The sequence below is a fragment of the Lissotriton vulgaris genome, chromosome 10 (genome assembly GCF_964263255.1).
Source record: "Lissotriton vulgaris chromosome 10, aLisVul1.2, whole genome shotgun sequence".
Lineage (NCBI taxonomy): Eukaryota > Metazoa > Chordata > Amphibia > Caudata > Salamandridae > Lissotriton > Lissotriton vulgaris.
In genome coordinates this window covers 1032193563-1032207656 of record NC_141698.1, presented here as the reverse complement: position 1 = coordinate 1032207656, position 14094 = coordinate 1032193563, and the positions used below count along the sequence as shown (strand labels likewise).

Sequence of the window (14094 nt, the reverse complement as noted above, 5' to 3'; positions counted from 1 at the left end):
ACCTATTCCCTGCCTCTGGGAGATTAAGACGCACATGGGTATATGTAGAAAAATCTTTTTCAGAGTAAAAGATTATGTTTTGGGAATAACAGGTTCGGATTTGCACTTTAAAAACAAATTTTCATAAGTGTAAGCTGAACTTATACCCCCAAAAAGATTTGTGAATTGGACACTTAGCATTTAGCTGTATGTTACAATCACCAGAAACATACACGAAATATTAACAAAATGAAATTGACTGGAATTTCCCCTTTGCTACAGAAGACCAGTGTTAACACCTATTCAAAATCATGAAAGAGAAGTCGAAAGGGGTTGGGGCATAATGGAGAGAATTTGATGAAAAAACAGGAGATATGATAAAAACAAGGAATAACCTCAAAACTCGGTGAATGGATAGCATGCAATGGAATCCTAATATTTAAGCAGGAATGCATCATATAGCTTTAAAAAAAGTACCCAGTGTTACTCAATGTGTAACACATACCATGGCAACAATGGTCCTCATAAAGTCATATAAGACTTCTACAGATATTCTCACTGCATGAAAAATAATGTGCATGTAGGTAAGTGCTGGGAGAATACTTATATCTTGTAATTTATGCCTGTGCACAGGTTGGAGGGAGTGCATCCACTGTCCCTGAAATACACCACTCTCCACCCAGGCAGGTGAGAGCATATTACCAGCATTCGGTTGAGAAGCCTGTGTGCATCAGATGTAGGTCTGCAGGGTGTTCTCATACTATTTTGGGTCAAGTTGGATTCCAAACAATGGACCTTTTTTCATTAAGTGATAAAGAATGTGTGTCTTGTTGAACATATTGGGGACAAAGCCTGCTCTCTTCACTGTGGCAACTGTAGCGTGGAAGAAAAGAGGCCTACTGGGAGCAGAATATGGAGGTTAGTTTGCTGTAGTGTCCTATTTGGACCATGGAAATGTAATTTATGAGGCCTGTTTGTTGTTTCTGTCTTTGTGGGAGAAGTAGTGATCTCCTACTATTATGTTGCTTAGCATCAGGTGCTATAATTCCATCTCTGGTCATCTTTGTGGTATTCATTGTGTCATTGTGGCTAAGAGAGATACACCCTGAAAAGAATGGCTGATCTGTAACAAATCATATGCAGTCTCCCAAAAATCTAAACAGAGCTCAAGCCACAGACATACAAATCAATGGTAGGAATGCTTCTTATACAGATACACTTTACGGCCAGAGACCCGTGACCGCAAAATGTCAATTTCTTTATGTGCAAATAGTAAACTAGCATATGTGCATGAGCTTCTGCCAAAAGTGTTTTACATCTGGCAATGTGGAAGTAAAAAACAATAAATATAGATGGAGTTTCCAGTCCTGAAAGCCAAAGGTTTTAGAACTGCGATTGATGCCACAATCCTAATATAGCTCCGGGGTTAGGACGCGATTGATGATCTTCTGCATCTACCCAGGGTCTTACCAAGTCACTTCCACCTATCCAAAGTTGGCCAAAGTCAAGACCTGCATGTCAGCCATGCTTGGGTTTAAAGCGAATGCTAGCTTATCCACATGTGCAATTTATGCAGCTGCTGTCTCCTACCCCTTCCTCGTGCTCAGACGTAACTGGCATCCCAGTGGTGGCTATGTTTGAGAAGAGACTTGATCACCTTCATTTGCCATCATTTTCGAGAGTTTCTCGCATACTTACTCCACCTAAAATGGCTTCTGCGCATCACTATATTTTTGTCACCTGAAGCATTGCTACATGGCCATCTTTCTTTTCAATGACTCTCTGTGAGATTCCTTGTTAGCACCACATCAGTGCCGCCAAGAAACATGTAATTATCTTACTAAAAGTTGCTTGCATTTACAAAACAGGTCCCCTCTTCGCGCTGCAGGTCTCGGTGTTCCTGGATCTTCATGCTTAGTGAATGTTGAGCGCCTGCTCCGTTCAGACCGCTCAGGCAACTTACACTACTGGTCACCCAGCCTACCAGGCATGAAAGGCAGTGGCGGAGTCCTGGAAATTAGCATGAAATGGAGGATGTCAAACTTCTGGTTCTTCATGATCAAAAACAAATGCCATGACTTTCTGAAAAGGGGCATGGACAAGCCTTATAATGAACTCTTCTTAACATGGTGGAGTAACTTTAGAATATTAATATTGCTCAGTATTTCCAATATAAGATGGAGTAGACTCTTTTCCTGTGATTTAGTTTCCTGTCCCAAACATAATAAGGATGCATTACAGAGCATTTGTTCCTTTATTTTTCATTATGTTCTACCCCTGCTTTTATTTTTGGCCGAGATTTTTGCTTTAAGCGTTTTGATCTTCCTATTCCTTCACCTGGTTTTCTAGCTTGGCTCTTTTTCACTTCCTAATGTTTGGAGGAGTTTGGTACCATGTTGAATTCGTCAATTTAAGTCTACATCATCAATCAAAAGCTATAAGATTGTGTAGGGGGGCTTTATGGGGGTTCTTCTTCTTCACTGGGAACCTTTTAAGTAGATATTGGACATTTGAGCAGGATAGCACCAAGCTCCTGAAAGAAACAGTACATTGTTTGGGTAATCAAGAATGGAACTCATCGTTATCAAGTCCTTGAAAGGTTGGGCAGCCCAAACGACGTACTTTAAAGAAATAATGTGAAATATATATAAAGTAGCCCCAAACAGGAAATTTGGCTCCTTATTTTGAAGTTCTATTTCTAATTTTCACTGGAGTGAAAACCTTGTGTGCTTCCTGAATTCTGAACTTAGAGGTGCTTTTCAAACTACATCATCCCGAACCCTAAGCCTAGGGGTGCAGCCTGGAACTCACTATCCGACGCAAAGGTTAGATATCTCCTTCTGTGATAATTTATGTCTTGGATTACTAGACTGCAGTAATCCATTCTAGTTGGACATGCTGGTAATTTGGCTGCTTCTCTTTTACATCTATCCCATGACACTACAGAAGCACTTATACCCCATGGAGGATCCCACTTTGGAGATCATCAGAGCACAGGATTGCTTTCCAAGGGTGTTCTTGCGCTTCCTTCGTCTTTTACTACTGAAAGTCTTTGCCTTTGGGTGGATCTCCACTACCTCATAACAGGCTTTCCTCACTTTGCATCTTTACCACCATATCAACATTCTGGTATATGAAACACTGATGTAATATTGATGAATGCCCAACTGGAAAGGAGAAGCTCAGGCTTACTGGGAGCTTACAAAGAGCATGACTTCGGCGTGGGCCTTTTAAGATAGAGCAGGCCTTTAAAGGCCGGTAGCGCTCGCTAGGCCGGGCTCTAAGGCTATATTAAAAATACTGCAGTGGTCTGATACATATTCCCTATTCTGCAACAGAACTTTTTCTACAGACTATTGACACTTCCAAGATCCATCAACCTTCTTTGAAACTAGAACCATGCCCTCCTGCCACTCTGGAACTCTCCTCCATGCGTCTTAACCACTTAGCCCCTCCATTGTCTAGTTAAATACAACACATTCACCCTTAATGACGACCCGTACTGTAGCCTCCCGTTCCTGAGAAGAATTGTCCTACTTCCTTTTCTAAATTTGCTGCCACAGAATATCTTGAGAGCAGTGACACTCACCTCATCAACACACAATATGTTGTCAAATTGTTTAGGATTAGTCCTTCACATTGTTGTCTACGACAGAGACATTAATAATGAGTCTAGAGGGGGATGTGTCCCAAATGAGAAATTAGAAAATGTTTTTTTCAACGTAAACTAACACAAATAAGATTTATGAAAACCTTCGTGGTTTTAATGTTTTGGGGGATAAAATATAACAATAATTTAATGGTTTACCAATCTTTCCAAGAATACAAAACCCAAACAAGTTTCAATGAATGCTATTAGAAGCATGGCTGTAACGGTAGCTGTATTCATGTGTTATAGATGGATTGTCAAAAGCAAAGTACACTCACCCTCTGGAGAACAAATCTCCCGCACCAACTCATGCTTGATCAAATTGAGAGAATCAAAATTGTTCACAAAGAACATCCTATCATCGGACCCAGAAATATCTCTCAATTGCTCATCAACGGCATTCTTAACTCCAATGGCGTAAATTGTGATGCCATCATCTCTCAGCTCCTCTGCAGCTTCTGTCACCCGGTCTTGAGATTCTCCATCTGTGATGACCACCAGGGACTGTGGCACTTTATGGGGGCGGTCATCGGCAGCTTTAATGAAAAGGCTCTTCATGGACTTCAGGGCCGCTCCGGTGCTGGTGCCACCACCCAGCTGGTTAATGGACTGCAATGCCTTTTTTAAGCTTTTCTGGCTAGTGTACTCGCTGATTGTGAATTCTATCTGTGGATCATCAGAGTACTGGACTACGCCAAAGCGCACTTGGCTAGCTCCGACTTGAAACATGCCGATCAACTCTTTCATGAAGGTCTTCATATCCTGAAAATCATCTGGATAAATGCTTCCTGATCCATCAACTAGAAAATAGATATCTGCTTCTTCTGTGTTCACGCAACCTAAGGAGATTAGAGAAAAAATTGTGAATTATGTTAAGAGAACTCAATTTGTTACAAACACTGGCTGTAGTCATTGGATCAAATGCTGCAATGTTGCCTTTCATTCCTACACTTTTGCCAATGTACAAGAATAAAACATGTGTCCTCATTTTTATTTCTTGCACATAGAAAGCTGAAGTTGCCAACATGAGGCGCTATTCACAAAGACAAACTTAGACATTTGGGCTAAACGTCGACCAAACATCTAAGCTTAGGACTTTGTGAATTCACAAAGTCATTTACAAGTAGTATCCTAATGTCCACACTCGGGTCGGATCTCCGCCCAAGTGCGGACATAAAACTAGTACTCGTAAATGGCATTTGTAAATTCCCAAAGTCATAAACTTAGACTTTTGGTCTAAGTTTAGACAAATCATCTAAGTTTACCTTTGTAAATCGGGCCCATGGTCTGGGGCATGACATACTAAAGGAAAAAAAGTTGTACACACAATTGCTCTTCATTTCTCTCTTGTAAATGGAAATTTGCATATCTTTAATTGACTTATCACTCTGAAAAAAAGCATTCTATTTGGACAGTGCACATTAATAGGGTGTTGAAAAATAGCACCCCTAGTCAGGGCATTTGTTATTGGGCTTACATGAATGTTTGAGTGTTTAGATGTTTTCTCTCTGCACAGATTTGATTCCTATTTGGTGAAATGTTACTATTTAGCAACCGTACAGCAGTACTGCATGCAAGATCATCTACAGTGAGATTCTTTCTTAAATTACCCACTGCCACTAGGAACTACACATTAATGTACTCTTAAGGTTGGCAGACATGACCTTTCAAACAACATTGCATGTAAGACTGAATTGTTTATGTATTGTCTTCAAAGATCAGTGCCATTACAGACACAGCCATGTCTAATTCATTTACTTCTACATAACTTTTTTGTCACTATTTGTGTAACAGGTGTAGATTGTTTCTGAAGTAGGTTGCCTACAAAACTGTGCATTGTAATGTAAACAGCACTAAATCAGTTTTTGGTGGTAACACATGTGTGATAAAATCCCTGGCATTATCCACTGCATGCCTCTTACCTTCCCGTAGGGTGCGCAGAACTGTAGGGGCCCGGAATGCTGTAGACACGATGTGATTGCACAGACCTTTCTTCAGTCTCCATTCGAGGTTTGGCAGCTGCAGGAAGGATTGTGCGGTCGTGACATGTTTCCTTGGTGGGTATGATGCAATGGTGGCAAGTTCCCGCTTTGTGGCATTCTGAAACCCCACAGCAAAGACTTCCACTCCGGCCTTCCGGAGCTTTGAAGCGGGCTTGGTGAAGTTGTCCATAGATTGTCCACTGGTCATCACAACAGCGACCTGCTGTACTCCGAGGTTTTTCCGGCTCCCTTTCTCCTCAATAAACACCTTCTTTCTCAGGAAATCAATGGCCGCTCCTGTTCGAGAGTTGCCACCTCGATAGGGTAACTTTGAAATGTAATCCAACATTTCAAACTTATCGCTGAAGGAATCAAGACTAAACTCCAGTCTTGGCTCATCACTGTAAAGCACTAGACCTATCCTGACATTATTCAAGCCAATGTCCAGCGCGTTGATGACTGTAGATAAGAAGTACTTTGTGAGTTGAAAGTTCTGTGTTCCAATGCTGGTCGACTCATCGATAAGGAAGACTATGTCCGCTATGGAAGCACTGCCACAAACTAGACAGAATCAAGACAAAAAAAGGTAAAAGATATTGGAGATGTAGATATATAAGAGAAGATCAACCACTAACAAGGCATTGCCAGACAATAATTACAGTTAGAATGTATAGAATAATGGTTTCCAAATCCCAAGCAACACTATAAGCTCATGCATTGTTGTCTCAAAATAATTCTTGAACATGTTCTTCTTTGGAATTTGCCATGTGAGTTAATGAGCGGTGCAAGCAGGAGACCCCCATCTACGATCCCTGTGTAATCAAAGAGGCACAAGTTTTGGGAACCTTGGGCTGTTGTAATTACAAGCCCCAAAGGGTGAGCGAGATTGACTGATCTGACTAACCGGACGAATGGAGGTGAGAACACAATTTTTGTACCCAAGATTCCTAAACTCTGCTCCCTCTGCCTGGGCTATGCAAGGATTATGAGTATATCATTATAAATAGGATTATAGAACTATATGGCTAGATGTACGAAAGTTAGGAATATTGATTTCCAATTTGCGAATTTCAATTAGGAAACTGCTAATCTTAATGGATGAAACTTTTGAGTTTCATTAGTGTTTCGTATCGGGTTGCAAATAGACCTACCTCATGAATATTAATGAGGTAGGTCGCAATTTGTAACCCACTATGATTTGCTGCCATCACATTGATGGTTTCCTGCTGTGGGCCGATAACTTTTAAATAAATATTTTTTTTATTTAAAAACAACCCGTTAAAGCAAAACGGGATGTGTTTAAAAAGAAAAAAAGAAAATGTTTAGATTTCAATTGTTATGAGCAGGCAGTGGCATTGGACCATTGCCTGCTCTTAAAAAAATGTATTCAACCATTCTCAAAGGAGAAGAGCTCCCTTGGGGACCCGTTTCCAACCAAAGTTGGCGTAAAGGTGTGAATGTTTTGCAACTATATTTCGGTCGCAAAATATTCCTACATACCAATGTGAATTGGTATTTAGAAGGGATGCCCCAAACATGTCCCTTCCAATTACAGAATCACGAACCCAAATTGCGGTTCAGTAACAGGTTACCAAATTGCAATTTTGGCTTTTTACATCAGAAAAGGCAGTTTTGCGTTCGTAAATGACCTGATTCTGCAAATCTGGAACTTTTGTGAATGGAAAAACGTTACAAACATCTAGCCCATAGTTCTTTATTCCATGTGTGTCGAAAGGTTTACAACACATTTCTGACACTAGTGATTACATTTCTGTTCATGACCTAGTAGAAGGCATAGTTTAGAAAATCTCTGATTAGTGTACTTATGGTTAGATTTTTGAGAACCCCCACATGTATAGCTACATATTAAATGATGTGTATTGTACAACTCCAGCCCAGAAGAGCTCAACACTCATGCTCGAAATGTGAGAGCACAATCCTTCCTTGCAACTGCTTTCCTGAATTATACACCAACAGCCAGGCACCGTACCACTCATAATCTGAGCGCTTTTAGCTTGAAATTATGACATCATCTGTTCTGCCTCTTCCTGATGATCTCAAGATGCCCTCAATCAAGTACACACTAACAGGTGGACTCATAACCTACCTCCAGTACCTCCAGTTTGCTTCCTTCCTCTCTGATAGATCCCACATGATCAAAATAGCGAACAGTCTTTCATCTCCTGTGGCGGTAGGTCAAGGTGTTCCTCAAGGCTCTATACTTGCACCCACATTGTTCAATCTCTATTTAGAACTACTGGGAAATCTCCTAAGTAAATCCGGGATCCACTATCATCTCTATGAGGATGACAATCAAATCTACCTCAAGGTTGCCTCCACTCACGATCTCGCCATCCTAAGCTCTACTCTCGACTCCATTCAAAACTGGATGTCAACTCATCAACTGATTCTGAATCCCTCCAAAACTGAATTCCTCCTCCTCTACTCCTCACTTTCTCCTCCCCCGGATCAATCATGGATGGATCAGATGAATCTAATTAACAATAAACCCATCATTGTCGACAGCGCAAAATCCCTTGGTGTCACACTCGACAAAAAACTCAATCTAATCTCCCACATCAATTCCATTGCAAAGTCTGCTCAATACCAACTGCGCCTTCTTTGCGGAATTCGTTGCTTTTTTACGGAGCAAGACATTAAAAGCCCCTGTGCAATCGCTGGTCCTCTTCAGACTGGACTACTGCAATTCTCTTCTTACTGGCCTCCCCAAATCCCACCTGTTCCCCCTTAAATCTGTTCTCCATTCAGCAGCTCATTTTATTTATGGGGCCAAAAGAAGTGACCACATCACCGATGTTATCCACCCTCCGCTGGCTTCCCATCGAGGCTAGAGCTATCTACAAAACTGCCTGTATCACCCACAAAGACTTGCACTCCTCCTCTCCTCGCTACCTGGCGAATAAACTGAAACTCTCTGGAGGCTCTAGACCATCTCGTAATGCGGGAAATTTACTGCTTGAACTTCCCACTTTCAAGAAGGAAAGATCGATGGCCCAATCCCTTTCAGGCAACGCAGTGAGAATCTGGAACTCACTTCTGCCTTAGCTCCGGACCACCACCTCCTCCAAGGCCTTCAAAACGGACCTCAAAGTTCTCCTCCTCCAAAGACACCTCCAAATGTAATTTACGCCCTCCCATTATTGAAAATTCTATTCTCCATGACTATGGAAGTGCCTTCCCAGTGTGTTCTTGTGGTTGGAGTGTTTGCCATTTACGGCAGTATTATCCTTGTACCTGTGTTTGGTACTCTTTTGTAACATGCACACGTCACTTTTCTCTTGTAACACACTGTTTGCTACCTCTCACATTTTGTTTGCTTTAGATACTTGCACAAGTGCCACCATTGCCTACGTAAAGTTTGTTCTTGTGCTTGAGTGTCTGCCATTTATTGCAGTACTATACCTCTGCTTGTACTTTGTATGCTTTTGTAACATGCACACATATCACTTTTTCCTCCTGTAATGTACCGTTTGCTACCTCTTGTATTTTGGTTTGCTCACAATTGTCACTTTTTCCTCATGTAACTTAACGTTTGCTTTTGTAATTTGTTCACTTGTAATTTTCTCCTCCTGTATCATTACTGTTCCTATTGTGAAGCGCTCTGACACCTTCGGGTAAAGTCCGCGCTATATAAAAAGGCATAAATAAATAAAATAAAAAAATAAATGAATCTGGGGTCCAGTCATTGGTGTTGTCCTTACTCAGATTGCCAAATAGAGGTCTATATAGATCTTTGCTAAACACTTCTAAATTTTGCTTATGCTTTACTAATACATTTGAAAGCAGCACAAGTTATTTTAAGACATTTAGGTCAGATCTTGCCTTGTATTAAAAACAGTCCCTAAAAATAGGTTTTCCCGTTTGTCAACCATTTCTTCACTTCATGTCTCTTATAAATGCTACATAGTATTTTTGCTTAACAAATGTTTATATCATTTTACCAGCTAGAAATACATAGTATGTCAATACAATGCATTCCTTTACCACGTATGCCTTTGCCAAGCAGATGCCTTTACCACCCATGCCTGTGATATGCGTCTTTACCACACATTGTAAGTATTATACGGCAAGTGAAATCCCTATGAGTGTGTGTCTGTGTGGATATATATATATATATATATATCTATACTACTATTATAAAGAGAGAACAGACACCTTTTGGCAAGGTAAACTCGGGTACCACAGCGCCAATCCACACACCCAATACATTGTTGTAATCCTCAGGGTGTGTAGAAGGACATAGGCTGTATAAAATAAAAAAAAAACGTAAATTAAAAAATGTAAGTTTTAAAACAAAGTAGTCCCCTAAAACAAGCGCCGGCCGCGACGTAGCGCTAACCGTCACCTACACCTGCGTGATGACGACAGGCGGGGAGGAGCGGTGACGAGCGGCGACGTGCGGCGAGGAGTGGCGCGGCACCTCAGGTAAGGCGAGGCGGGAGGTGGGAGCCGGTCCAGGCAATGTCTGTGCGGGCGGGGGCCCAGGAGTGGGGGCTAAGTCTGGAGCGGAGGTGAGGCGGGAGGCGGGAGGCGGGTGGGAGGCGGGCGGCGGGAGATGGGAGGCGGGCGGCGGGCAGCTGTATACGAGTGAACAGCTCTGGCAGTTACCCCTCATCCTCGCTTTGACAGGATGGCAAATCTTAGAGTGCACAAAGGTCCACCCTGGAGGGCTTTGTGAGTGCCTTCTCTGTGCCCTCACATTCTTACGGGTATCTCCTTCAGAGCCCTCAAACATAATCTGCAGTGAGATATCTCCGAAGCCTGGTCATCCTTCGATTCCAGACAGGACTGTACTTCGGGGCGGGAGGGGGGCCGGCCGGGACGCGGGGGGTCTGGCTGGGTCTAAGCAAATGCACAAAATGCAGCCCCCAGCCCCCTTCTGCCCCCGAGCAACGCCGGGGCGGGCTGCTAGTATATATATATATATTATGCTTTTATTTCTGAATCATGAATGATAAAGGTGCATGTGGTAAAGGGAAAACAATGTACCTGCGTGGTAAGGCATCTGTGGTAAAGGCTGCGTGGTAAAGACAACGGTGGAAAGGCTGTTTCCCAAACTGTGGGGCTGATGTTGAATATCGAGGACCGAATCCATGTGGGATCATGAGGATAGTAGCAGGCTGTGTTAAAGAGTTCAGTTTTGATTCACTGCATATAAATATATCTTATGTGGATAGCTAGAAAACATTGCGTGGATCTCCTACAAGTGGACCTACACTGGCCCTGAATGTTAATGTTTCCCATTCAGATTGTCTGTATGTAAATTAATCTGATATGCATATTCTGAATATCCATACCTGATATACAGCCATTAGCCATCCAACTGTTGAGCAGTCTGGCCTTGGAACACTCACAATGCTGAAGGCCCATGCTTTGAACATTGACTTTCACTCAGCCAGCTATGATTGGATGATACCTGGTGGAGATAAATATATTTCTAAAGTATCTAAGGTCTTCCAGGATGTGAGTCATCTCAGATATTAAGCTAACAGATCAAGTTATGATTATTTCTCCAACTAGCTGGATTTTTAGATGGTTAATGCAAGGAATGTAAATCATCTTTGATAATAATTCTTCCCTTTCCAACCACAATTACCCTTTTTTTATTTTATTTACTAAGGGACTTAATAATAATATTGGGGAAATAATTATTATAATTATAACAACAATAATAATACTATTAAGAATGAAAATAATACAGCAACCTATATTTGTAATGGCTTTGTACACATAAATTTACCTTTTTAGAGCTCTGTAAAAATAAAAAAGATGTACTATTATCAAGCACAATGGTATTTGGTTTATTTTGATATTGTCTTTGTAAACATAGAGTTCCCTTTTAATAGCTCTATAAAAAAATCTATTATTATCCAGCACAATGGTACTCCATTTATTTTTTATATTGTCTTTGTAAATATAGATATGCATTTTTATAGCCCTGTAAATAAGAATGTGGATTATTACCCAGCACAAGTGTACTCAATCTAAAAAGGTCTGAAATTGTGAAGGCTACGTTAGCTCTCATAGTTTTAGATGCAGTGATCTGCTGGTCACACAGAGATCTGCAGAAAGCACTTAATTCCACTGAGCTTTAGTTGAGTTGTATTTTGCATTTGAATTTTTACAAAAACTGAAATACTCTTGACTATCAAAATGGTTTTAAAATATTTTGTAAATACATTTGTACCGCACTTTGGGATAGTAGGGGGTGTATTAAAATGTGCTTGTAAATATTGGATTTCTGCAGTTTTGTTGTCATCGTGTCGTAGTCCGGTGTTAGTTAGTGTCGCAGCCATTGGGTTCTCCAGGAGACTAACCAGGAGTGCAGGTTAATAGTTTCCCTCACAAGAGGATGAATAGAAGAGAAGTGAACTTTTGGCTATATATTTTCTGTAGAAGAAATGTTTGAATTCAGATGCATACATTGTATTTAAAATAAAGGCTTCCCCTGTTTAAGACTATCTTGACAATTTATTTTGTCAGTCCAACACCTCTAGAACCAAGTACTACTGGACTCTGGATTGCTACTGCAGTCAGCAGCTCCTCGACTACAAATAGGTGCCTAGTGGCTCTTTGGAGCAAGTGTCTGCATCTTAGAAATAGATCTTGTAAAAAAGAAAGCCAGACCCAAGACAGGCCCTGCATGTCTAAATTTAAATGAGATCTCTTATTGGTTAGATGCCATGATTCATCATATTTAGAGAAAGGAATCTCTTTGTTAAGTTATGATAATGCCATTAGTTATTGATGTAACTTCCTTGGCATTGAATATCATATAGATGTAAATTCTTCCTCGATTGTTCGGAACAGTTCTTTTGGCCGGCCCATGGCTCTTTTCCAAGGTAGCCGCTTCTTTCACCTCCTTATCAATGGACCAAGCACCCCTTACGAAGGTAATCCTTCCCCATCTCACCTGTACAGGCCACAGGACAAAAACATGTTGCTAAAAAATCTGGTTGGCCTCTTAGCTCACGGGGCAACGTTATAGGCAAATGCACATTGAGTGCCTTAGGTTTGAAAAAAAAAACATTGTATAAAAATTAAGTTGGTATTTGGATACAGGTACTGACTTTTGAATTTCCAGGCTTAGATCCCATCTGTGTCATAGACATAGACATAGGGAGTGGAGAGGTGTGGTGCAGCGGCCAGGGCAGCTGACTTCGGAGCACAGGTTTCACGGTTTGATCCCTGACTCAGCCCTATGTGACGCTGGGCAATAGCTCACTTAATTTCCACAATGGCCCCCAGCGCCTTGAGACCAGTAAGAGTGAGTAGTTTGCGCTTTAAAAATACTGCTTTATAGCCTGGTACGTGCATGTTTTGATTACTTTAGATCTACCGTGCATATGCCTGGTTACGAGTACCACAGAAGGTCATGCAGTGTTTATTTCACCTGTTCAAATATAACACCCTGGGGTTTGGAATCAAAGGGGCAGATTTACAAGCCCCTTGAGCCTCATTTACGCCGTTGTTGCGTCACTTTTGTGACGAAGCGGCGGCGCAAATCCTGCTCCATGGTGCGGGGGTACTTGCAACGTGACGCATCTGGTAGATGCGTCACGTTGTAAAGCCCTGCGCCACATGTAGGCGTTGCTGTGCAGGGAGGGGCGTTCCGGTGCACGAACGCCTCCTAAAAGTGGCTGAGTGAAATTTACAAGATTTCACTCAGTCACTTTTAGTCCCATGCTGCGTCAAAACCCTGCGCCTGCCAAAAGCAGGCGTAAGGATTGACGCAGCATTAACTAGATAGGGCCCCCAGAGCATTGCTGGAGCTGCGTCGCGCTTGCAACGCAACTCCAGCAATGGGTCACTTTTACGGCACAGATGCGATACGCATATGTGCCGTTTTTGCCCCATGGTGCGCCGCATTGTAAATGCAGCGCATCCATGATGGCGGAGCTGTGGAGCACAATAACTGGCGCATCCCTGCTGATTTGCAGGGATGCGCCAGTTATTGTAAATATGCCCTTAATTGTTTTGATACCTATATTCTGAGTCTTCCTTAGTAACGGGGAAGAACATATATTTTTTTAACTATGTACACCAAGTTCTGCATGTCCCAGTAATTACCAACTCTTGTCCCCCCTTCCTGGCCAACCACTGCCAAATATTAATGGAGGGGGTGGGGGACGATATTGCATCAGATAATTACCGAATGTTATAAAGTCTGAACAACTCAAAAAGGAGTTTGCATAGGCATCAGAATTATCCGAACCACTTGTAATCAGGTCCTAAGTCTATATCTATCCTGGATGAGCCAGCATGTCAAATAAAGTCCACTTATGGTTTTGGTTTTTGCTTGTAGGGCACAGAACAATTGATTACTTTATAAGATTTTCTTAAATCCACTATACACTTTAAAGTACTCCATGTCTTCTCTAACTTGTTTATCTCTTTGGGGCTTTCTGGAACCTTAATTCCTTCCATGAATGTACACATATCTATATAGTATGTAAATATTTA

General features: G+C 41.6%; 1 protein-coding gene across 1 annotated transcript in view; it reads right to left on the bottom strand.

The window, feature by feature from the left end:
- Nucleotides 1-14094, bottom strand: part of LOC147689264 (collagen alpha-4(VI) chain-like) — a 495718-nt gene that overhangs the window by 196860 nt on the left and 284764 nt on the right. The window contains exons 7-8 of the mRNA XM_086942070.1: nucleotides 5551-6171; nucleotides 3907-4467 (exon numbers count right to left, since the gene is read on the bottom strand). Coding sequence (XP_086798196.1) covers nucleotides 3907-4467; nucleotides 5551-6171 — 1182 coding nt within the window. The remainder of the gene's footprint in view (nucleotides 1-3906; nucleotides 4468-5550; nucleotides 6172-14094) is intronic.